Below are 25,776 nucleotides of genomic sequence, written 5' to 3' on the forward strand. Positions count from 1 at the left end.
GCTTGTGCAGTCTGCATACGTGATGGGTTTTCTTGAGTGCAAAGCCCATTATCCTACCGGCTGGTTTAAGTTCCGGATTAAGGAGGAGGTTAGAGCCCGGATAACATGCTAACCAGGTCCCTATAATGCAGAGGTGCACTATAGCGGCCCGTTTGCTGAACGGATAAGATTTTGGGTGGATAAGAAAGAAAGGTAGATAGAGAGGATTAGCTAAGGAGGGGGATTAGCTTATACTTGGTTGGAGTAGTAGTTGATATGGGTGGATAAGAGTAGGTGAATTAGAGTGGATGGTGTATAAAATTACTTGGTTGGCCTCAAGAAATTATTACATTGAGAATACAAAAAAAGGTTTGAGGGGCAATTTGGTTTTTGTCCCCACCCGGATTAGCTTCTTTTATGGTTGAGGGTGGGATTAACTAAGGCCCCGTTCCGGAACGTAAAATAAGTCCTTATTTTTGAAGAAGGCAATTTCAAACTAAAAAATAATGGACTTATTGAAATCTAAAACTATGCAATATGGATTTTTTTTACGGTGCAAAAAAAATCAAAAAATTATTTTTTATTTACACTATTTTTGAATTTGAAAATATGAAATAAGTACTTATTTTTTAAGAAGGTGTTCTGGAACGGAGCCTAAGACACCTCCAAGGGGATAAACTCTCCCTTATCCCCATTTCTTCTCCCCCTACCAAACACCACCTCCCTCCCTTATCCCGCAACCCTCCCTTATTCACCTTTTTAAGACCCTAAACAAACAGGCCCTAGTGGTATACTGCACAATCTGAGCTGTCCATCTCGGCTATCAGTGATATAGATTTCATCTCGGTAATGGGTGGCTCAGATTTCCAAAGGTTGAGATGAAATTTGTGTTGATTGTCAAGGTGGACAGTTCGGATCGTGCACTACACCCCTGTAGAGTACCCTTGCAGGGATAGTAATAAGTTATTGATTGTCGCATGAGGCATGAAAATGAGGTTGAATTATGGTGAGATTATTTTTTTATTTAGGACTCCTTACAAGGGACTATAAAATACCACCTGAGGTGGACTTTACATGTAATGTAAGTGAATTTGTGTAAGTATTTGTGTGTGGTTGTAATATTGTATGTTTCTAAAAAAAAAAAGAAGGCAAAATTATATGTTCGAGATCTCATGTTGTCTCTTCCTTTATCTTAATTTTATTTTTTAAAATCATCAAAATAAAATCCATTAATTGTGGCTTACGTTCTTGGATGAGTTGACTTAGCTCCCTTCGCGCCTAAGGAATAGAAGCCTGGCCAGTCCAATATCCCAGCGCACAATTCATCCTTTCCCTTATGGAAACCCTTGTTTCACTTATACTCGGTACAAATTAGAGAGAGAGAGAGAGAGAGAGAGAGAGAGAGAGAGAGAGCACGCTTTCTCTTTACAAAGGAACCTGAATTTTATACGATAATAATGTGCTATCGATTTGAATAGTTCTTCACGGTCTTGGGTCCCAAAATCACTTTTCACGTTTATTGTAGCATAGAAAATGTGACACCTTTTTTCCAAAGGAACGTCATGCATTTTGGAGAATAATCATTTCAACGATTTAAGCATCTCATTATGTAGGAAATTATGCCAATACTCAGTTCCCAGGATCTCCTTTTCCTTTCTCAGTTCCCTAACCAACAAATTTAAATACTCATGACTTATGATTCATGAGACGGTGCGCAATTTAAATGCACCTAAGGCACATCATATATCAAATAGAGAGTACTTCAATGCACTCCGGGCAGAGTTAAATTGCGCCCGAGGCGCATTACACAAATACTTGGATGCGCCCGGAGCGTAGTCAAATTTGTGCTTGAGGCGCATTATACGGATACCTGGATCAGGATGCGCCCAGGGCGCGGTCAAATTACGTCTGAGGTGCATTACACAAATACTTGGATGCGTCCGGGGCGTAGTCAAATTTGCGCTTGAGGCGTATTACACAGATACTTGGATGCATCCCGGGCGCATAAAATGAATACTCGGATGCACCCGGGCACGGTCAAATTGCACCCGAGGCGTACTACACGAATAGTTGGATGTGCCCAGGGCACGGTCAAATTGCGCCTGAAGTGCATTACATGTACGTATAATTGGATGCGTCCGGGCGAATTTAAATTGCGCCTGAGGCGCATGTAACTTAACAAATTGCTCCACCACCTAACTTACACATTGCCACCCCATTTCACCACTATTAGATTACCGCTATAACACCACTACAAATCTACAATCATTTTACCAACGTCACGACTTTCTCAACAACGCCACTTCACAACCACCACTACATGACCTTCCGAACTTTCGGTTCTAAGTTAGCATTTTAGTGTCCGGAAAAGATTGTTCCAGTTGAAAAGTAATGGGCAAAAAGTGATAAATCTACTCTTTTACCCTTATTTTTCGAAAGTAATTAGTAAATACAATGATGATGTTTTGAGGAGTAAAAAGAGAAAAACAGATATGACAAGTATAATGATAATATTTCTCCTAATATGTTGGAATTCCCAAACGAAAATATTAAGATTCAGGAAATTTTTTTTTCGAAAATGTTTGGTATAAATAAAATTAATGATTGAGATTCACTTTGATGTGAACGACCCAAACATCAAAATGAATTTGAAATGCTTATTTCTTTTTGTTGAACATTTTTAGAAATTTTTTTCCGTACCCTAACATTGCTCATTCCCTAAAGGGCCCAATAAATTAGGACGGAGGGAGTGCATTTGAAAGCGGGGTGTGCACTTAGATAAATTGTGTGTGGAAATAAAATCCCCCTTGACGTGCCGGCTTCAACGTAGAGAGAGGTTGGCGGTTTCTTCTCCAAAGACCAAAAATAAATTGGTTGAAATCAAATCATTTATCGTTCCTTCCTTTCTTCCATCCATCATCTTTCTCTCTCTTCCGAATTTCCCTCCCCCCCTCTTTCTCTCTCTGCATTCGAGAAAACAACGGATTAGATTCAGATCTGTTGTTCGTCGTCTCAAACGTAGAGAGAAAGAGAGTCCAATGGCGGTGGTATCACCTCTGGCGAAATACAAGCTGGTGTTCCTGGGCGATCAGTCCGTCGGAAAGACCAGCATCATCACTCGCTTCATGTACGACAAATTCGACACCACCTATCAGGTAAATTCATTCAACACGTATGTAATTGTTCTCCTCCTCACTTGATCATCAATTCGCGAGAATGTCAACGTAATTCGCTTTCGGTTTGCTGCGTCAATGCGTTGATTTGGTTTCCAACGCGGTTCAATTAATATGAGTTCTGTACGTGTTTTTTTTTTTTTTTGAAAGGCCAGTTTTCGTTATATTTGGCAAAAACAGGGGGAGATTTGAGAACATAACGTAGTATCATATTTGATGTATATTAGTTTTCTTAGAATTGCTTGGGTATAATCGCCAAGCATTGTCATGTGGACGATAGATATCGTATTAAATTTTGATATCAGACCTTAAATTCGGATCCAAATAAGAGTAAGTAGATGATATCAGACTGCATTCTTACTTCTGTGATGAAGTCTTAGAACTGAGATCACGTTCCTATATGGCTATATCAGAATTACTACAGCTTGAGGTGGCGCCTGGCGGGCTTAGTTTCTACATTAGATGCGAAATTCTTGGAAACATTTATTTGCCATCTAGTAATGCTTTTCATCTTTTACTGTTGTCCGATTTACCATATGATTCTAGTCAACAACCTGAGTAATTTGTTCAAGCTGAGTTTACGTATTGATTTGAAGATTTTGTTAAAGTTGTTCTTCGGAATTTGGATTACAGGCTACCATTGGCATTGATTTCCTGTCGAAGACCATGTATCTTGAAGATCGGACAGTCCGGTTGCAACTTTGGTAGGATGTCTTTTTTCTACCATACATATTTCTGGTCAGCAAGATAATACCACCTTCTTCGCTATATAATCTTCCCACTTCCTTGTACATGTATTTTGTAGTGGAATGTTTTATAGCAGAATCATTGAGAGTATGTGATAATGCTGTTTAGTAATGACTGGATACATTTCTTGGACATGTATTGGGGTTTGAAGGATGCACGTGATACACTTTTGTAGTCGTTCTTTCATCTTCCTAAAATTAATATCGTAACTTCACAGGGACACTGCTGGACAAGAGAGATTTAGGAGTCTTATTCCAAGCTACATTAGAGATTCTTCTGTTGCAGTGATTGTCTATGATGTTGCCAGTGAGTATTAATCTGATTCAAGGAAAAAGGGTGTTTTGTTAATGCTCCTTTATTCTACCTGCCAAGTTTCATTCCAAGTTGAGCCCGCTAGGCCTGAAACAAGGAAAGGGAAACTTATTTCAATCTAGCTCCATTTTTTTGCATCAAAGGATTTGTTTAGACAAGGGTTGAGACTCTTTCAGAAACAGCGGTTTGCGAGAAACACATTTGCATGTTGATAAATTCCCAACACGTTTCCACAGAATACTCATACATAATGCATGTCAACTTCACAGATTGATTTCATACTCAGAATTTCACAATGCATGAAATATTGAATTTTTCTTTTGAGAAAGTTTCTGTTTTAATTTTTCATACTAATGGTTACAATGCAGATCGGCAATCTTTTCTGAACACTTCCAAGTGGATTGAGGAAGTACGTACTGAACGAGGCAGTGACGTCATTATTGTTCTTGTTGGCAACAAGACTGACCTTGTTGATAAAAGGTGAAGAATGGACTGATGTATTCCACATATTTTGTTTAACAAAGTCACTTCTCAGTTACATCTGAGAGATGTCTTCCCTTTTATTCACCTAAAAAGTGCATGAATATACCATATTCCGATTATACTTTTGGTTTCTTTCCTGCCTATTCCTTTGGGCAGCTTATACCTTCTCTTGTGTGTTTTAGAAACACATAGTAGTATACTAGTATTAGTTTTCCTGTCTGGACTCTGCATACATTCTAGTAATAGAACATCCGTATGGCAATTATTTTTGTATCCATAAAGTATAAAGAAGGAAAATGGACACCAGAGTCCAGGTTTTGGTGATCAGAGTTCTTGTATTTTAAAATATTCTGATGGCCCTATTTTTGTGATCAAACAGGCAAGTGTCAATCGAAGAAGGAGATGGCAAGGCTCGTGAGTTTGGAGTCATGTTCATAGAAACCAGTGCTAAAGCAGGATTCAATATCAAGGTAAGAGAGCCCTTTATCCATTGTTGTTTTCATAAGAGAATCAAAGTATCCAGCAATTTTGGTTGCATTAATGGGGAGTGATCTCCCATATTCATATGTGCCAATCACATTGTCTCCCATATTCCTATTCTTACAAAAATGCTACACTCTTTTTCTCTATGACCATCGTTTTGCTCGTTCCTTTGTTCCTTCACATTTTGGGATATCCTAATTCTGTTCAATAATTACAGCCTCTCTTCCGAAAGATCGCCGCTGCCTTGCCAGGGATGGAAGCCCTTTCCTCCACGAAACAGGAAGACATGGTTGACGTGAATTTGAAACCTACCGTGAACACGTCCAGCACAGAGCAGCAAGGGGGTGGTTGTGCATGCTAAGGCATAAATTTAGCAGAGAAGGAGAGAATGAAGCAATTTGAATAGCCAAATAGTAAGAAGGATACAAGGATGATTTTGAATTTAGATACTATTGAAGTAATATGAGATTGCGTCCGTTTTGGTCCCTCTGTACTTCTTATATATAACTGTTTAAAGTTTCAGGGAGAGAAAGTCGCAGTGATATGCTCTAAAGATACCTGTAGTTGTCTTTATAGAGATCACTATTGCTATATAAACTCAATTTTTGGTCAAAATTTTGCCTTTGTGAAACCTCTTTCCCCTTTAGGATGATTACGTTTTGTAAAAGCTGAAGTCTGTTATGCAAGAGTTTCTTATGCAGTTCATCATGGGTCAGGTCAATTCATGTCATTCAATTTGTTGTAATCAATCTACTCTAAGTTCTAATTTCCGTAGTAAATGTATGGGATATGGCTGCTTCCTTGGAATTGCTTATTCTTCTTTTGCCAATTTCTCTATATCTGTATTACCAGATTGCATGTGTATATTTTCTTGAAGAACCAACTGCATTTGCACAGGATAGCTGTGCAAGGGCTACCTATCATTTTTCAGAAAAGAATTTTGACTTTTTTCACGCAAGTCTTGTACATAAGATACCCGCTTGCGTCTCAAACAAGGATATTTTTGGTTAACTCGTTGCATCACGTATGGGGCTGACAGTGTAACAAACCATCATGTGGATAGTGAACCCCATCTTGATCTGTAACTAGTTGATCCACCTTACCCACCATTTGCAACATCTGTATAATGAGGTTCACCATGCGCATATCTATCAGACAAGCATGAATTGTTACAAGAATAGAATACCAGCACACTAGAGACCATCAACTAGGATTATGGATATAAATTGGCTTATGTACATTCAAGAAAAAGAACCTCAAACGTTTAAAATCGGAAAAGCAAAATGAATACGAGTGTCTCAGCAAACTTTACAACAGCAATCTTAGCGAGAGACTCTTTCAGAAGAGGACGATCAAGCACCGGAGGCAGGTAGATGAAGAACTTATCAAATGTGAACAGAACCGTCGCTTAGATGTCTCACTCTCAGTGTCAAACATATCAGCACCATGGTTCCTACGATTGACCTGAAAATGTGAATAGGCAGAACTTATGAATGATCTGGCTCTAGATGTTAATGGCATATAATGAAGTCCCTAATATTTCGGATGTAATAATGAACAATGCACCGCAGCTATTCAGAAACTAGATTAATAATGAACTCTTTGGATGAGTAGAATACATGAAGTGATAAGTGTTTAGCTTACAAGACCGAGAAGAGGAGAGCCACTTTTCTTGAATTGAATGAAGCCGAGCGCTTGTATTTCCTTGTTCTGCTATTAGGAGTTTCATGAACCCTTTCAGTGGCAGATTTTTCTGTGGCATCAAAGGTATATTGCTTTGTCACATATCATACGTACAGATTTAAACATGCATGTTTAATGCCATATGCCCAATATTCGTGATGCAGGAGGGTACATGTGCAGAGTGTAAGCTACTGATAAAACAAGAAGCCCCTCCTGTTAATACGAAGAATTAAACAGAACGCTGCAGATGCAATTCATGGTGTTAGCTGCAGAATCTCCTTAAGAATTGTATAGCCAAGAGAAAACCAACAAAATTGTGTGACATCGTACGAGTATTAATCAGCCAGGTCACAGGTGCACTATAAATGCCTGTCGCTAAGCTTTATTCAGAACACCTGGCTTATCGGCACAATGTTCTGTGGACTGTGGAGAAAGTTGAAGCCACGGTATGAGTGCAGATCACACTAGGGATCATGTGTATTGTAGGAAATATGTATTGCATTTGCGATTTGACCATGTAGAATATGCATAATTCCACCAAGAAAATAAACAATCTTACGTACCTCTAGAAATGAATTTGGGTAAACCAATGCTGCCATTCATTAGGAGTTGCATCAACCTCTCCCCTATCTGTAAGCTAATCTGTTTCTGCAGTCCCCTCTTCAAATGCTGTTTAATCATAAAACTTCACGTGATGAATATAGACCTACATAAATATTTCACACCTCCATCGAACGTTGTATCCAAATTATAGACCAAGGAAACTTAGGAAAGTGGTACAAAGGATGTCCCACCCCTCAACCATATAACTAGTCAAAAGGTAACGTGTCAAATGTTGTAAGAGACCGCAGTTTCCACCCAATGATACTTCACTTTTATTCTTAACTGAGGAGATATTATGCTATGCACATACACAATAAAAAATTTACGTAGGCAATACAAAATGGAACTTACAGTAAATGAACCCTCAATCTTCAACTTTTCCCCAGTTTCGCTGGCTTTAGGCATCCCTGAATGTCCCTTCTCGACATAAATATCCACAATGCATGGGGAAACAGCAACTGTATTTACCATCTCTTGTTCGATACAAGTTTGGCAATTCAATTTAGAATCCAAGCACATCCTGTTATTGAGTTGATTGGAAACTTCTGAGTGGCTTAAGGTAACCAACTGTGATTTGCATTGAGGATCACTAATGCTTTCATCAGTTAACACCAAAATGCTATGGGCATCTTGGCTCTGCAGAAATGGAATAATAAACTGAGTGTAAGTTGATACTCATTACATAGATGGGAATTGAAGACTTTTTGAGTAAATCCGTCAACAATGCAAAAGGTGGATTTTTTCCAAATGTCCAAGAGCGAACCGCAGAGTAAAGCTGAAGGTGGCAATGGGAATTATACCGGGAATGTGTCTTATCGCAACGTACCTATTCGAATGGAGCTTTGTGAGGTAAAACTTACAGGGTTCATTTGTATAACCGGATATAAGCACCGTATGGCACTATATACCCAAGGGAACTATAAATTTGGTATCTTGTTAAAATTCTTATGGTCCAGATTAAATATGCATCAAATATAAAATTTCGAAAAAGTGTAGGATATAATATCCTCCCTCCACTATTAATCTCTGTCCAAAAGGCATCATCTCCTTATGGTCCAGATTAAACAAACTTCCCATAATGTCCCCATTGTCAGCCAGAATATGAAAAAAGAAAGAAGAAAAATCTCTCTCCTTAGGCCTTTTTGTTGTAAACCAAAAGGAAAAAAAAATAAAATTTGTTAGCTAAACTAAAAATATATATGCAAACACCCAGAATATGTCTTGTAGTTTTTGAAAATGGCGATCAATTGGAAAAACACAAAAAAAACAAATTCTTCCCGATTAGTTTACCCATAAGCGAACACAACTAAATGTCAAAACTTCGGTAGTTTCATTAAGTTAAGGAAATCATTCTCTTTAGAAAAAAAAAATAGAAAAAAAAAAGAGAGAAATCTAGAGAGCGAACAACACACTATCAGTGAATCAACTTCAGAGCATGATTATTTACCCAAAAAAAAAGAAACTTCAGAGCATTATCACTGAGAGTAGTCTTAGAAAAAGAAATTATCACTGGGAAGAGATTCGTGTAATCGAAGAGAAAAACGCCAAAGAGAATCAACCATTGAAAGGAAATTAACAAGCACGAATGCAGGTAAGATTATTGAAAGAAACTAAAAGCTTTCACCACATTCCACTGACTGTGAAACAGAGCAACGAAAAAGAGAAATCTTTCTTACCTCTTCGCACGAATTGACCGCCATTGGAGAGAGAGAAATACAGAGATGTAGGTTCCTTTGCACATGCGAGATTCCAAGGGAGAGCTCTGGTTTGTGTTGTACATTTTTCCAAATCCGCTGTGTAGATAATAGTCTTATAGACTTGTACAGTTGTACGCTTAGGATAGTGTGTGTGTGTGTGTGTGAGAGAGAGAGAGAGAGAGCGTTCAATTGGAATTTGGAGGCTCCTGAGTCCCCCCTGATAGCGACATTGATGACCGGGAGAAAACTTCCAAAATTTTATTCAGACGGAAATGCCCTTGGGAATTTCAGGTAATGATTTGAATATTTTTCCCTTTTCTTCTTGTTTAATTTCTTTTTGTTCTCCTTGACTTCCCATTTTCTCTTTGTTAACGACCTTTCTATCTAAAATTGGAGTAAGAAGGAACTATGGAATCTATTTCAAAAGCTATGCGGGGACAGAAATCTTTGTGTCTTCCAATTTCATGAGACGAACAACTTTCTAAACTTCTACAACTTTCGAAATCGAGAGTCAGGTGACTAGAAAATAGTATTTTGATTTGACCATGCATTTGTTTTAATACGATTGTTTTTGCTCGATAAATTAAATAAAAAGAGATGGAAAAAAGGAAACAAATGAAATGAGACTTTTTCAAAGCAATAAACAACATTTTTCTCTTCTAGATAGTTGTATTTCTTTTGGCAAGTCTTGGAAATAAGTTTAATTACAAGCTTGATATGTTATCCGGAAAATTATTCAAGAATATGAGCTAAATTTGTCACTCCTACTTATTTGGATATGATATTCAACTCCGGTAAACATGAGTTGCCCTTTATACCACAAGTTACCCTTTATACTTCTACCATACTTATCAAATGATGTTGAGAACATAAGCATAGGCATTCATGGTTGTACCTTTGGATTTAGAGAAAAAGGGTAACAAATATATAGTGAATTTGAAATGATTTTAGCACTCTTTTTAGTCATTGGCACTCTTTTTTTATTTCACGTTAAAGTATCAAATTGTTCTTCATATGAAAAAAGTGACTCTAGAAATAAGAGTAATTTAGTAATTTCACATGAGTAAAAAGACAACAAAAAGATTCTCAATGGATAACAAGGGTGTGTGAAAATCACTTCTCCCTCGACATAGAGAATTTGGCAAATGTGATTTGGGACTTCTGTCAAAGGAGAAGGGTATTTTGGAGTTAGCACAAGAATCATCGGTGGGATTCTGGCTGGGTAGTAGTGGGTAATTCCTCAGTCCTTTGTCTGGTTGTCACATACGTGCATGTGAATTTCGCGAGGCTTTTGCGCTATAGACAAGCCAATCAAACTCATAAGAGAGTCACGGGTTTTCAACTGTTCAGGCCATTTGCTACCTAACTCTATTCCTACCGATTCCTTGACGTTGGAAATGATTCAAATATCCCCTAGAGTTTGGCCCTGGAGATTATGGATTCGAGTTGAGGCATCGACACCTCCAACCTGCCCTCTAGTCTTCCGCCGCCTATTGGCCGTTTGCCTAAATGGTTGTAATTGTTACGAATTCATTGCTATATTTCAGAAGCCCTCTATTCATTGCTGATCTAGAGTCCCTACAATCACTTTAGGAAGGCCTGTCATGTCTAATTGTTCCCTCCTCCAAGGAACCTGTAGGTTTAGCAAAAAAAAAAGGAGAGTCAATTTGCTTTATGTTGGCAAACCGAAGGAGCAAAAACTCACCTAATAATTCAAGTGATTAATGTATGATCGTACATAAAATCCGTTTATTTTTACCTAAGGATGAAAAATGTGGTAGATACTTGAATGTTTTCTCACTTTTTGGGTATTGTTATGGACCCTTCTCATACCCTTTTTGCCATTTGTTTAATTAATTATCCTCCCTGTCCCTTTAAGATGGGAAATGCAGGTTCAAATTTGTCATAAGAACTCAAGGTCGTATGAGGACTCTTGATAGATCAATATCTCCGCCCACCCTCCAAGAAATCTAACAGATATGACTTAATAGTAGGATAAAAATAAAACGATACATGCAAAAAGACATCATTTTTGGTGGCAGTACTCCCACCACGATCTCCGGCTCCTTCCTTCCCCGGCACCTCCCTCTTCTTTCCTCTAATGTCGTCTCTACACGTCCATCCCCTTTCCCAAACCTTCAATCCCTAACTATAATACCGCATATGATCTTTGTACCAGGCACATAAACTGACTTGCATATCCGTGCACATAGTTTGTTGCACCTTACTGCACTTGCACTACCGTAATCTCAAACTAATACAGACCATACCCCCTCTCATTGAGAGCAAGGGTAACGTTCACCCTCCCTAACCCTCTTTTAGGGAGGGTGAAACAAAATCATTCTCCCATCTCCCCTCAATTTAGTTCCCATGCGCGATCACACAAACAAGGCCGTTTTAGATATAAGATTTTGGGGTGGGGAGGCGGAGGATTCCAAAGGTGGAAATTTAGATCCAGAGTTTGGGGGAAGAGAGAAGGAGCTAGGGGTGGTGGTGAAGGGTGGGGGAGGAGCTGGGGTAGTCGAGGGAGGGCGAGTGAGATGAGGCAACAGTGGGAGTGCACTGCAATTATGGTCGCCGGTCAGTAGGGGTAGGGGTTCGTACGCGTTTTGAATTCACGGGTGTGTATCAGAGAAGTTCCACCAAAACTAAGGCCGCTGGGGCCAACGGACGAAATAGTCTTATGATTTGACTGAATGTGAAGTTTTGGAACATGAGAACCCAGACACGAAATTATTTACCCCAAAAATGTTTGAACAACTCGAAATTATGCCTGCCATTCGGTGTAGATAATGCGATCTCTATAGATATTACGCCTATAATTTTCTCTTACACAAGAAACGTTACCACACAGTTACTTGTGGCAGGAATTTATTGCAAAACTATAAGTTCCCATCAGAACATGCGGCAGAAAGAGCATTGAGACATAAGGATCCACAATCGCAGGAGGTCACTACCCGAAGCTGTTGATTCGAAAACGCATCAAGAGGCAACTGAGAAGGAAAATATTTTAGATAGCCAAAATCCATATACACTACAAAATCTTGAAATTGAGATTACACCTTCAATACCACAAATGAAGAATGTCAAGGAGTAATAGGATACCATTGCATAGCTACTCCAAGTTGAAAACTCGCAAATTCCCACACCCTGATATACACTAGTACCTTTTCTTTTCACCTTATTCTTGGAAAATCAAAGGATAGTGAGCTTCCACCATCCACTGTACATGGCAACCAGCCAACTGAATATATTCCTTCACATTTCATCTCACCTAACTAAACGCAAGAGCTCTCCAACAACATATAAGGATTAAAAAAAGAGTACAAGCAATAACAAGAATTGGTTCAAATTAGAAAATTACTCCCTCGGAGGAAACCATGCCAAGTCTCTCGTAGAACAAGATGTACCCATGATCCGTATTACTTGAATACTCCTGTGCCGAACCAAAGAAAGTTTGCACTGCTGACTCGTCAATTATCTCCACGTTCTCATCATCGAAAAACAACCAATGGTTATGGCTTTTCACTAGGCTGACATAGTGTCCGTGGTTGGGTCCACTCCCAACATGAACGACTACAGCAAATAGGGAGTACTCTGAATCGGTATCTTCCACTGTATTGCTCAACTTTAGCTCAAGTGGAAATACAACACGGTATGACAATTTTTTGTACCGGCTCAGCTGCTCAATGTACTTGAATCGCTTTAGATGAATTACGAGAATTTGAGGTGGCTTTTTTATCTTCATTCTCTTCTGGGCCTCCTGCAAACTAAATTATTAAACAAGGGGTCAAACTCAGTTGACGGACAACAAACTAATGCCATAAATATGTCAATTAGTCTTTTAAGTTCATCATTATGACACCATTCATTCATGATGAAGCCAACTTATGGAACCACGTATTCACAGACAATTAATAAAAACCCTTTAGCTAATAGGTATAGGAAGGCATGAAGGATTCGAGGATGCTCAAATTTTCAATAGACTGTTTTAGAAACGACCTTGTGTAAACTTATCAAAAACCATCATGACGGAAAAATCAACCCGTTGGAAAGGCTGTTTTGTGGCTCTTGTACTTGTGATCTAAAGTCACGCAACATGATTTTGGGGCATATATAAATGTATGTATGTAATCAGTGCAGGTCTTGTGCTTGACTAACCTCGTCGTGAACACTAACTTGGACTTGTCCTTAACTTTTCTCTTGGGTTGTTTGGGTATGGATGAACTTACCAACGGTTAGGAAGTGAAACTACAGGTGCTACCTGGTGAAATCTTATAGGTGTGTTCGATAGCCCAACGACCACCCAAGTTGAATCCTACCTCCAAACTCTGACAGTCTAATGTCAATCCTCGAGATAAACACGATGGGATCAGGCTAAATATCCGATTATATGATTTCTATGGCATGGTTAATTTATACATCATAGCACAAAACGAACAACTCGGATCCCCAAAATAAAACTGTTGTGGGCTCCATTTTCCCCCACATGAGCATTCCGCAAGGATCCCTCATGTGAGGGATCCTATCAATCTCAGCAATCATGCCACAGTCAACGCTAGCAATGGACTTAAGAAGCAATACGAGGAGATCATCAGTAAAAGGCAGGAAAAGACCAAAAGATAAAATGCACCCCACTGCAAAGTAATCAGCAATGAATGAATTGCAAAACGGACGTAAAAGAAGAATCGAGCAAATGATACATACCTGCAGCACTTATCACAAAAGAATTTGTCTTCAGCATTTAAAGTCTCAGTGGAACTAAAATTTTTCAAGCAGCTCGTGATGGAACTGTTCTGTTCAATATCAAGGCTCAAGTCAAAAAAGGTTTCATCCCTTGCTGTTACCGTCTCACATCGCAAGCACCGTGTTTCGTTTGTGAGTATACCCTAATGATCACCCAACAGAGTTAATGAGATTCTTGAAGGATAATGTAAAGAACAAATAATCACAAAATGTAAAGAAACTTAACTTTATAAATTGATCTGATAAAATCATCGAATCCAAAAGAAATAACATGAGCATCATAGCAGAAAATATCTTAACGGTAACCAGAACTGACCTGAAAATTTTTGTGCACCCAAGTGACAAGAGGCTCCTTTTTAGCACCATTCTCATGAATAGCCTTTGGCCCATTTGCAACCTTTTCAGATGGTGATGATGAATTTTCAGCATCACCCTTTGCAGCATGGGATTCTTTCTCCAATATGTCAACAAGTTCATTCAGCAAATAGTTCAAAAACTCATGGGCATCCTACACAAAAGAGGAAGATCATTACGTCCTCATACCACAGTCAGGAGATAGTGGTGGAAACAAAGCTACATAGCAAGCAGGGAACAAGAAATGCTCTGCAGAATTTCTGAGGTATTCAATGAGAGTGCCAATATAAGCTACATGTAGCTATCAAATGTAGAGGCCAAAAGTTTGGGATTCCACAGATAAAATGCATAATGACAGTCAACTGATAAAATTAGCCCAATTTGAAGTCAAACACAACAAAACAGAGTCAATGGAAGGATTGACCCATCCAGAAAAACATCCCAAGAGGCAATGGAACTGCCAATAGAGCCCCGCCAACTACTAAGGATCCCATAGTAGCAGGCTCCCATGACTAAACTATGAAGGCAAAGTATTCTTCCTCTCCAAACTTTCAACAAACAAACTAGGATGAAATCCTGATGGAATACATCTGTCATTCATGCCTTTCATATAATCATCTATAGCAATATTCCTGGTACTAGCATCTGATCTAACTATGACACAATCAACGGCAGGTAGGGTTTTTTTTGTAAAAAACTTACTTGGTGCATATAGCTGCGAAATATTTCATTTTGCTTCTTCAATCTCAGCACGAAACGCTTTGGAGCAATGACACCTGTTTTCTTCTTTTGTGAACTTATCTACACATGAGCAAGTTCTGGATCAAGCAAGTGAGTTACTAAATAAACATGAGTACGTGCATGTGTCCTTATGTGGATAAATAGGAACCCAATAGCATCAACGTTATCCTGTTTTTTGTGTGCTAAATTTCTGCTTTTGATTACACCAGAAGTCAATGAAGTATGACTGTACTCTAAGTAGAAAAGTACCTATCCATCAACCGTGGATAGTGTTGTACCTGTGAAAACAAGTCTGCCAGACATGTCAAAAGATTTTCTTCCGTATCAGCAAGACTTTTGTTATTCACATAATATTCTAATAGCTGCTCGCGGAATGGAACACAAAAATACAGAGCCTGCAGAAAACAAGGGAGAATATAAGAAAGGAACACGATGGAGATGTTTGACATATCTAAAGGCAAATAGTTCCATAAACTCTTCCTATGAAAGCATACTATCATTGGAATAGTCCTCAGGACAATTTGTGATGCCCGAAGCCCTTCTAATTTCTAATGACTACAAACGAAATAAACATGGGCTTCTAAAGGCTATTAATCTCTATTTCTCAACCTCAGTATGGTTGCAGAAAATAGGCACATAAACGGGTCATTGTAAAATCTTTTCCAAAAGTATTTCTGATATCCATAATATTCGGGACATATAATTTGTTTCCTTTTTCTCTACTTTCTTAGCAACCAATTGAGTTACTGCAGAATGTTCTCCTGCTACCCAACCGAGATGCTAACAAGGAAACCATTATAACTGGTTCAAATTTGCAATGGTTAAGGAAAGTAGGGGAATCTGTAGATACACCTCAAAATTGAAGTAATCGAAGACAAAGTTCTTTGTAATGGGGGCATAATCTATGTACATGAGCCCTATGCTGCTATGCAAAAACACGACATATACAAGCAACCTACGTAAGCCTATATACTGTAATTTAATCGGAAAGGTTTCCAATAGATGCGCTCACCTCTCTGTCACCCTTTTTTTCTTTTTGGCAAGTATGTTACCAAAAACTAGATATTACAATAAGCTCATCATGGCCGGCTTTGAGATTCTCGGGGCCTAAGACGAACTTATGAGGGGAAAAAAATATTCATATGGGGAAGAAAAAAAGAGGCCCCTAAGACTTGAACCATGTACCTCTTGGATAGAGGAACTAAGCTTATTTGTTATATAAGTGCTAGATTAAATATATATTACATATCTGGCTATATCTATCTGGGGCCCTAATTTTGATCCAAAATTCGGGGGCTTAAGTCCTCCACCTTACTAATCTCAGCTTAGAGCCGGCCCTGCTCATTACACTTCCCCAAAGGGTGGACATAGAACATGAAGCAGCAATTGCCACAAGAAAATAGAAGCCAATCCTTTATCCAACATATACTAAACCAGGCAAAGCAGATCCAAATCCCAAGTTTATTCGTTTCCTCTTTCTTCCACCATCTTAACAGTCAAGTAATACAGCCAGATTTTGATAAATAAACCAAGGTATAAGTCTATGAAAAAAGTAACAATTATAGACCAATTATACTACCTCCATAGACATGTGACACCAAGCCCCCTATATTTTCAAGCAATTTACTAGAAGGATCTTATGACGGGATGCCAACCATGCACAAAGGTAATCCTGGTAGGAACTTTGGTTTTTAGATACATCTCCAAGGAACTACAAACAACTTAACATGAGCCAATCAACATCCAATTAAGTTCTAACCTCAAAGTTCCCAAATCAAGGTGTCCCAAACGATTGACCTTACCCCAAGCTCGTGAATTTCATCAGAATGGGACACCAAAACTCTACAAATAGGGCCAATCTACATGTAAATATTTTCCGTGCATCTAACGATAGCACTATGCTCCAAGGATCCCGGATTACTTTTGCAGAAAGTTTGGCTCCCTAAGCAATCGACACTCGTGAGTTGGAGTTGGACCACTAGTAAGGTTCAAAACATAATAAGTGCATGGAGAGCCTGAGCCTTGCCTAGTTGAATTGAAACATCAAGCTCATTTATTACCAAACATTTGAGGTTCCACAGATGTTGGATTTCCTATCATTTAAGATTACATTTAAAATGCCAAGAGTCTGCAAATTGAGAACAAATTCGTTAGTCAAGAGAATCATGATGAGATATGGCATCCATCATCCATCAACGGTGAACACTTGCGATGATTAAGTTTTTAAAAAGCTAGCATTCAGTAAAGTTAATGTTTAGTCGTTTATAAAATAATATGGTTTTCATAGACTTAGAAAATGCTTATGATAGGGTGCCTAGAGACATCATATGGTGAGTTCTGGAGAAAAAAAGGAGTGACCAAACTCCAAAGGGTATATTGAGATGATTAGAGACATGTATGAAGGTGCCGTTACTACCATTAGATCACCACTAAGGGAAACAAGAGAATTTCCAATCACCGTGGGATTGTATCAAGGGCTAGCCCTAAGCCCGTACCTCTTTGCCTTAGTTAAGGATGAATTGACTAGACAATTTCAAGAGGATGTTCCATGGTGTATGATGTTTGCAGATGACATTGTCCTCGTAGATGAAACCGCTAAAGGTGTTAATACAAAACTAGAAATTTGGAGGGAAGCATTAGAGTCAAAGGGTTTTCGGATAAGTAGGAGTAAAACTGAGTATACGGTGTGCAAGTTTAGAGGTACCAGTAGTGCGCATGAAGAAAGAATGATGATCCAAGACCAGGAGATACCAAAGAGTGATCATTTTAGGTATTTAGGCTCAATTATTGGTAGAGATGGAGAGATTGCTGATGATGTGACCCATAGGATCCAAGTGGGGTGGCTCAAGTGGAAAAGCGCTACTGGTGTACTATGTGACAAGAGGGTACCCACAAAATTTAAGGAAAAATTCTATGGAACTGCCATAAGACCAGCGATGCTTTATGGGACATAATGTTGGCCTATTAAGAAACAACATGTGATGAAGATGAGTGTAGCGGAAATGAGAATGTTGAGGTGGATGTGTGGTAAGACTAGACGAGACAGGATTAGAAATGAAACAGTTAGTGAGATGGTAGGTGTAACACCTATAGAGGAGAAGTTGAGGGAAAATAGACTAAGGTGGTTTAGGCATGTCTACCGTAGACCAGACGATGCAATAGTTAAGAGAGCGGATAGGATAGCTCTAGGTAGCAATGCTACGGAGAGGAGTAGACCTAAATTGATATTAGATGTGTTAGAATTCTTGGAGGGTTCCAACCTAAAACCAATTGGCAATAGGTGGAGTAGCCTCTAGAATTTATTAACCAAGCTTGGGTGGCTTAGATGAGTGATGTGGGACAACTGGACAAGTTTAACACTCTCCCTCACGTGCAGCCCGGATGCACGTGGAAGTGACAAACCAGGAGCTGACTGACTGACTCAGGCGACAGAGATGACAGAGACTTTCCCACGAGAGGTGAGGCCACCCAAGACCTAGCTCTAATACCATGTTAGATTTCTTGGAGGGTTCCAACCTAAAACCAATTGGCAATAGGTGGAGTAGCCTCTAGAATTTATTAACCAAGCTTGGGTGGCTTAGATGAGTGATGTGGGACAAGTCTAACAAGATAATGTTGTGCGCAAAGATATGAGTATAATGGGTTTGTGTGAACAAGTGACCCTTGACAGAGCTCAATGGAGGAAACTGATTCATGTAGCCGACCCCAAGTGATTGAGACGTAAGGCTCAGTTTGGTTTGGTTTGGTTAGTCATTTATAAAATAAAATCGGATTCAAATTTCAGTTATGGTGCACCTCCCCCACAGCATGGAAAGCCATAACCAACACAAGTGAAACCCACGAACTGTTAAAAAAACACCTCTTCAGACCTCAATTTGAGAAGACTACCGAACACGTAAAATGTTTCCACCCTTATCAATCAAACAAGAACAACCCCTGAACCCCTACAGGCTCAAATTCAAGGCAAGCACAATAACTACTAATCGGCTATCAAAATCTAGCAATTAGCTAATCTCTTACCAATTGAAAAATTGTAGTATCTGCTGGTTTTGTGATGCCTAATCGGTCTAATTTGCACTTTCGCTGACTATGCAGGGTTCCACCAAATTAAGTAAACCCTAAGTTACAAATACAAGCTATACGCAGCTGATGTAACTTGTGCTTGATACATAATGGAACTGGCGTGAGCCGTGTATGTACGCATAAAAGTATCTGTCTTTTGCGTTCTTTGTTCCGTTTTCTTGATTGTTCTTGTGTTTGTTAGTTTGGCCTATTTCTTTACAGTATCAACCTGAATGGTAATGTAAACAGAGAAAAGACAAGACAGATGCATTGAAATCAAAGAGCATTAATCGTAGAGAATTGGAACACCTGTAGGACGCTGTTGCAGTAGCAAGTGTTGCCGAAATTCTCGAGTCCGAAGTATCGCTCGCCTTCGGGGAACTGGTCGCCCAGCGCTTTCTCGAGCTTGGATCCCGTCGCACCCATTTAGCACATCGGAATCTCTCTCTCTCTCTCTCTCTCTCTCTCTCTCTCTCTCTGTGTACGTGAGTACGTGTAAGAAATTGAGTGAATGGTTAGTTAGGGTTAGGCAGATGATTGGAGAATCAAAACGAGAGAGCGCGACATGGAAACGAGGGCTAGTAGTAACCTTTTTTGTTCAAGGGAACAACAAAGTACTCCGCGGATCAAAAAAAAAAAAAAAAACAACAAAGTACTCCACGGAAAAAGGAATTACAGATAGATACTAATAACTGATTCCGCGGTTAAAAAAAAAAAAAAAACTAATAACTGATTCCCAATAAAAATGGCAGATAAATAACAGAAAAGTCTCAAACTGTAATTTCCTTCATCTTTTAACTTTCCTGTCCATTTGGGTGGATTTGGACTAAATTAATTTGAAGAAATTAAATAGGCATCTTTTTTATTAAACTTATTTAGGTGTTCATCCTATAAATGAAGACTTAAGTATTTATATAGGGGAGGACCCCTATTTAAGTTCCCCAATTAATTTTGGTAGAAAACTGTCGGTATTACATAGTAATAAGGAAAAATAAATAAATCCAAGCTATTTGGGATTTTTCTTCTTCTTTAGTAAACCTTTTTCATGATTTTGGTCATAGTTTTTTGATTTTGATATTACTCTCGTTAAGATGAATGTTCATAACATGAGTCTACCAAAAATTCATAAAATACAAACAAATCTACCAAAACACAAAAATGTGAGGGAGAATGAGCTGATACTTGTTAGTAAGAAAAATGGTGTATATATTTCAGAATAATTCTATGGGTACCAAACAAGCATGCTGTGCGAATCGACGAGCTAGAACTACTTTCAAATCCCACACAAATTATTCGAATCCTTTATTAAATTTAAAAATAGTTTTCCGGATAAACTCATAAAAAATTTGCTCAATCGAATATAACTATAATTCGTTAGTAATTTTTAATGCAACAATCCTGACTCTAAAAATTCTAATCGGAGGAGTGCTGGAGCATGAAGGAAAGCTGACGTCATCCATGATGTCAGCACCCCTGATGAAATGTAATCCGTTACGTCAGGCAGGCCCCACCCCGAGTTTGGGTGTACGAATCGCATGAACACCACTCTTCGTTACTCTTTAGTCAGCCCAGTACTCCTATCTCTATATATATGTACCCACGACTCCCCTGCTGCTCTACACAACAACACTTCCAGTTTTTTAAGGAAAGGGGAAAGTGTTTATGCGAAAATGGCCGAGGTCGAGATGCCGGTGGTGAAGCTTGGAAACCAGGGACTTGAGGTAAACCAAAAGCAAGCTATAATTTATGGGTTTTTTTTTTTTTATCAACTTCCACCCGGAATGGATTATGGTGACTCTGTTTAATTAGGAGACAAGGAACTGCTAATTTGAAGTTATATCTATCGTACTTAATTGCTATTTCGATTATCTGGGAATCCAGAAACTAGTGGGTCTGTGCATAAAAAAAAGCATGTTGCTTCAGTGCTTCCTCGAGACCTCTCAACTGTGGGGTTCGTTGATTGTATTCCATGGAAATAGAGGCTCATGGGTCATTCTTACCCACATGATCGTGACCCATTTGTCCGGTGCTCTGGACTATGAATGAAGGAAGCACCGTAACGTGCACATAAATTGACTTGAGTCTCTCGGCCCGGCCTCTGATGCCTTTCAGCTTTGATTTGGCCATTTGGGCATGGTTTCGCAACAAAACGTACTTTAGCTCCTTGATTTTTGGAGGCAGGACCACTTTTTAGTGGTATTCTAAGAGCAGTCGCTTTGTGCATATATTCCTGAAAGTTAGGTCTGTCTCCACCGTACCCCCAATGATTGGGGACTACATGAGTTCTGTTATTGTCGTTGTATGGGCTTCCATTTCTTTGAAATAGCTGTTAATCCTAGGAGGTAACTGCCTAAATGAACAGATCAGATCATAGATGCAAAATGTAGTGGACACAGAGAAAATTCAAGGAGGGGATTTTCAACAAGAGGATCTTCCTCAGGAGTGGCTTCAAATCAAGCATTTAATCCTCCTCAGGCTTAGTTAGACACTTGGTTTTCACAATCTCTGAGATTTTATGGGGTTGGGACAGGAAAGCCAAATTCTTGACTAACAGGTTGCGTTTTGTCAAATTATGGGGTGGTGGGGCTGTGTGTGTGTGTCAGTGTGTGTTTTCACAATCTTCGAGTTTTGCAATGAACTTTTGTTTGTCATTCATTATCTAAACTTGGGCAACGCTTGTTTCTCCCAGGTCTCAAAAATCGGTTATGGCTGTATGGGGCTTACTGGAGTCTACAACCCTCCTGTTTCTGATGAGGATGGCATTGCAGTAATCAAGCATGCCTTTAGTAAAGGAATCACTTTCTTCGATACATCAGATATTTATGGTGCTGACCATGCTAATGAAATACTAGTTGCCAAGGTAAGGGTATACAAGGACATGCTTTCATCTGTACATGATACGTGTGTATTTTGGCTTGTTCTGAACTTGGTTATATTGTAGCCATTCATGCACATTCAATATACAGAGAAACTAATGAAGGGAACTCTCTGTAATTATGAGAAATCGATTACAGTTGTTTCTTTGAAGAAGTCATGAAAAACTAAGCATGAGTTCTTCTTGGTATTGTGCTAAAGACCTGTGTGACAGTGTCGGACGATCATCACTTGATAACTCGCCATTGGATGATATATGGGTTATGCCTGGCTTCTATTAATTCACATTCACCGAACAAGCACATCTTGCAACTCAAGTTTTTCCATGTTTGTTACCAGTTCTATCCTCATTGACTGAGATGTGATGTACCATTGAATGTGAATATTATGGATTTACACCTCGAAGAATCATCCGGGAGATGTTGTTCTTTTTATATATGGGGTTTGAAGGGAAGCACTTGAAGAAATGAAATGTTGGAGGATGATGTTTGTTCTTTTGGTTTTGGTGGTTACTTTGGTCTAAGTTCTAACTGATTTTTGTTCCTATAAAGTTGAAAAGGAAAAGGTTTGTAAACTGCCATACATGATCTATCAAGTATACTATGATATGTAGAAGAAGTTACTTGAAATAGGATTGTAGAACATGAACATCATAGCCTATTTCTCGTGTCTTCCAAATTTTGAAGACATTTTGCAAATATTCATGTATTGGTGCTGAGAACAGCCAGTACTTCAACTTTCAAAAAATACAGGCCTCCTATAATTGCACTTAATATCGAATAGAGATCTTATGCCTCTAATGAAGGATATCAGGAAAGAAAATATAATCTAAAAATATTTGGTTTTGGAGAGATCTGATGGATCTCTTGTCCTGAAGTTGGACAGATGCAATGTACTTCAAACGTCGTATTCAGTTTATCATAACGTTGTTACCAAGTGCTAACCTATGTCTTCGAAGTGGTTTGTCTACGTAGATCTTCTCAATTCAGAAGAGGACGACCCGACTTATCAAGGCCATCTCAATTCAGAAGAACAAGATCTTCTCGATTCAGAAGAAGACGACCAGGCTATTGTTGAGAATTTGATTTAGCTGGAATATGCTTTGCATGTACTTATAGTTTACTAGTTGCATTGCTGTTTTGATTTTTTCGCACAGAACATGAGTGCCTCCTTATCTTCCACTTTTATCTGTATGCTTGGGACATTATCTTTGTTGGGTATTTTCCAAAGAAGAAATTCATCTGCTTTTTGGTTTCTAGGTGCGATATTTCATGTGTAGAACCTAAAAAATTGCAGGCATTAAAGCACTTGCCTCGCGATAAGATCCAGCTAGCCACAAAATTTGGATGCGTCAAGTCTATCCCTACTGAAATTGTGGTGAAGGGTACTGCCGAATACACTCGCTCCTGCTGTGAGGCTAGCTTGAAGCGCCTTGGTGTAGACTACATTGATCTCTACTATATACACCGGATTGACAAAACTGTACCTATAGAGGAGACCGTAAGTGTGTTGTTTCTTTTTTCCATTTCACTGAACCCCATCAAGCATGGGTGCTGCCATGTTCAGACAAGTGGGGTTCATTGTATTATTGTAAATGGCTTTCATGCTTTCTCGAAAAATTCTCTGCAAAATTTTAGTGAGATCTTTATTTCCCACCCCTAAATTTTGGGAACTGTTAGTCCTACTTCTAACTCTAGTATTTTTTTTTTTTTTTCCCTTTGAATTTTCTTCTTGACAAACAGATGGGGGAACTTAAGAAGTTGGTGGAAGAGGGTAAAGTAAAATACATTGGATTATCAGAAGCAAGCCCAAACACAATAAGGAGGGCGCATGCCGTGCATCCTATCTCTGCTGTACAAATGGAGTATTCCCTTCTGACTCGTGACATTGAGGAAGAAATAATCCCCGTTTGCAGGTGCTCCATAATGCATCCAATAAAATTGTGCTAGAATGTTCATCTTGATTTTACTTAGGTTTTGGTTTAAAAGTTGGAGATGCCTGTTTGAATATCACTCTTCGTCTTGACAACAAATTCACCCTCGGAGTGATGTTTATCAGGAGAATACACCTTACTTTATACGTACCGTTCAATTTCCCCTTACTCATCTTTGTTATTTCTTCTCCATTGGAGTTTGCGTCTTAAAATTTGCAGTCATTCACTATTGTTTGTTACACCTCCATTTTGTTTTGATCTCTGCTTCCCCCAAACCATTTGTTGTTATCAGGGAACTTGGAATTGGGTTCGTTCTGTATTGCGCCACTGCTCGAGGTTTTTTTGGCGGCAAGAGAGTTGTGGAGGACGTCCCTGAATGTAGCACCTTGGTAGTGAACTGGAACTATGTATTTTATTTGTCATTCAGATAGCTCTTCATTTTGGTTGGTTCAAATAAACTAGATAAATGGATGGCTAACATTTTCTTTCTATCAGCAAACACATCCTAGGTTTTCAGGAGAGAATTTAGAGCGCAACAAGATCTTCTATTATCGGATAAAAGAGTTGGCGAAAAAGCATGGCTGCACCCCTATTCAGCTCGCACTTGCATGGGTTCTTCATCAAGGTGATGATATGGTTCCTATTCCTGGTGAGTGACTCATCAAAATTTTGATTCCACAAGTTTGAAGTGCTAGAATGTGAAGTTGTGTTCCTTTATTTTTGAAAAGATTTCCCACTGGGTTCATTAGTGCAAGAATCCAGATTAAGCAGGAGGAGTAGGAGTAGGATTTGCTGGTAACTGCTGTCTCCGTTCTAGACTAAGCAAATTGAGCACTAAAGTTCAAAATCCATTTGATTGAAGCATAGAAATATAGCTCCAATGAACCTTGTTAAAAAATCTGCAAAAAATGAAACGCGCTGATGTTAATTTTGATTAGAAAGGTTGGTCTGTGAGTTTGGGAGGCATGTAGTCGAAGTCACAAAGTTGTTTTTTGTCCACACTTGAAGGTACAACTGGTGTGCTACAACTCCGATATTCAATCTAAATAAAAAGTGTTTTCTTTTTTCTATTTTGTCGTTTCGCTTTATGGAACAGTAACAAGCTTTTGGGCAGGAGAAAATCACCAAGCCCTTTGTTTTGTTCTTGTCAATTAGTCTACTTGTTTGTAAGTAACATCACCAGATCATTTTGAGTTAACCTGCCCAAAGTGGGCGAACGCCGACTGGTATCCCTTCACTCCACATCATTGTCGAATCTGCTCTAAGTGTTGTCCTTCTTCTATCTCTTCATACCTTGATTTGGTTGTAATAGTTAAGTTAGAATTTGAGCTCTCCTTTTACATTTCGTAGGAACAACTAAGGTTAAAAACCTTGATGAGCTCATTGGAGCTCTGAGAGTGAAGCTCACAGAAGAAGATTTGAAAGAGATTACTGATGCAGTGCCCATCCACGAGGTAGAAGGCCTTGCGATGTTTGAAGCCTATTATCGAGCCACCTATAAGTTTGCAGACACACCACCGCTGAAGAATTCCAAGTGATTTTGGATTAACTTATTTGATGGTGAAATTCAACGTTCTCGTTGTTTACATGCTGAGGAAATAAATTTGTTATTGTGTCTCCTGAGTTGTGTGTTGCTATGTGTAGTATTTGCAAGTTAGTGTTGTGTTGGTCTTCAAGTAGTGTAGGAGTGAGTCATAAGACACAATGAGAGTGTTGGAAGTATGAATGCAATGTATGGAGGGAACAATAGAGTGAATGAAAGAGCTCTAAACTTCTCTAATTATCTTCCTTTATTTTTTTTCCGAGTGTTTGATTATATTGCTTTCTTGTCTTCGACAAAGTGGTATCAGAGTTACTATGATCCAGATGGCAGTATAGGGCATAATAGTATGGTGATGGTGAGAGA

At 38.9% G+C, this 25,776-nt stretch overlaps 4 protein-coding genes and 1 non-coding gene across 5 annotated transcripts; 3 read left to right on the top strand and 2 right to left on the bottom strand.

Annotated features, from left to right (window-relative positions):
• Window positions 1-2,796: 2,796 nt before the first annotated feature.
• LOC131298210 (ras-related protein RABH1e) lies at window positions 2,797-5,984 on the top strand. Its single transcript, XM_058323560.1, has 6 exons — window positions 2,797-3,134; window positions 3,786-3,856; window positions 4,117-4,205; window positions 4,580-4,691; window positions 5,074-5,164; window positions 5,395-5,984. The coding sequence occupies exons 1-6, from the start codon at window positions 3,018-3,020 to the stop codon at window positions 5,536-5,538; spliced, it is 624 nt and encodes a 207-aa protein (XP_058179543.1). The 5' UTR covers window positions 2,797-3,017; the 3' UTR covers window positions 5,539-5,984.
• Window positions 5,985-6,371: 387 nt separating this feature from the next.
• Window positions 6,372-9,252, bottom strand: LOC131298211 (uncharacterized). Its single transcript, XM_058323561.1, has 5 exons — window positions 9,140-9,252; window positions 7,815-8,099; window positions 7,424-7,529; window positions 6,822-6,930; window positions 6,372-6,641 (listed from the first exon to the last, which is right to left on the bottom strand). Exons 1-5 carry the CDS (start codon window positions 9,161-9,163, stop codon window positions 6,563-6,565), a joined length of 603 nt encoding a protein of 200 aa, XP_058179544.1. The 5' UTR covers window positions 9,164-9,252; the 3' UTR covers window positions 6,372-6,562.
• A 2,902-nt stretch (window positions 9,253-12,154) lies between these two features.
• LOC131298217 (ubiquitin carboxyl-terminal hydrolase 4) lies at window positions 12,155-19,724 on the bottom strand. The gene is made up of 6 exons (XM_058323571.1): window positions 19,373-19,724; window positions 15,280-15,396; window positions 14,963-15,061; window positions 14,223-14,414; window positions 13,868-14,049; window positions 12,155-12,930 (listed from the first exon to the last, which is right to left on the bottom strand). The coding sequence occupies exons 1-6, from the start codon at window positions 19,487-19,489 to the stop codon at window positions 12,513-12,515; spliced, it is 1,125 nt and encodes a 374-aa protein (XP_058179554.1). The 5' UTR covers window positions 19,490-19,724; the 3' UTR covers window positions 12,155-12,512.
• A 903-nt stretch (window positions 19,725-20,627) lies between these two features.
• LOC131298216 (perakine reductase-like) lies at window positions 20,628-25,650 on the top strand. The gene is made up of 7 exons (XM_058323570.1): window positions 20,628-20,784; window positions 21,753-21,923; window positions 23,234-23,437; window positions 23,680-23,852; window positions 24,163-24,259; window positions 24,366-24,519; window positions 25,221-25,650. The coding sequence occupies exons 1-7, from the start codon at window positions 20,734-20,736 to the stop codon at window positions 25,406-25,408; spliced, it is 1,038 nt and encodes a 345-aa protein (XP_058179553.1). The 5' UTR covers window positions 20,628-20,733; the 3' UTR covers window positions 25,409-25,650.
• Window positions 21,104-21,215, top strand: LOC131299321 (small nucleolar RNA snoR100). The gene has a single exon (XR_009190705.1). It is a non-coding gene; the product is annotated as a small nucleolar RNA snoR100 (small nucleolar RNA).
• Window positions 25,651-25,776: the final 126 nt, after the last annotated feature.

The sequence above is a fragment of the Rhododendron vialii genome, chromosome 8a (genome assembly GCF_030253575.1).
Source record: "Rhododendron vialii isolate Sample 1 chromosome 8a, ASM3025357v1".
Classification (NCBI taxonomy): domain Eukaryota; kingdom Viridiplantae; phylum Streptophyta; class Magnoliopsida; order Ericales; family Ericaceae; genus Rhododendron; species Rhododendron vialii.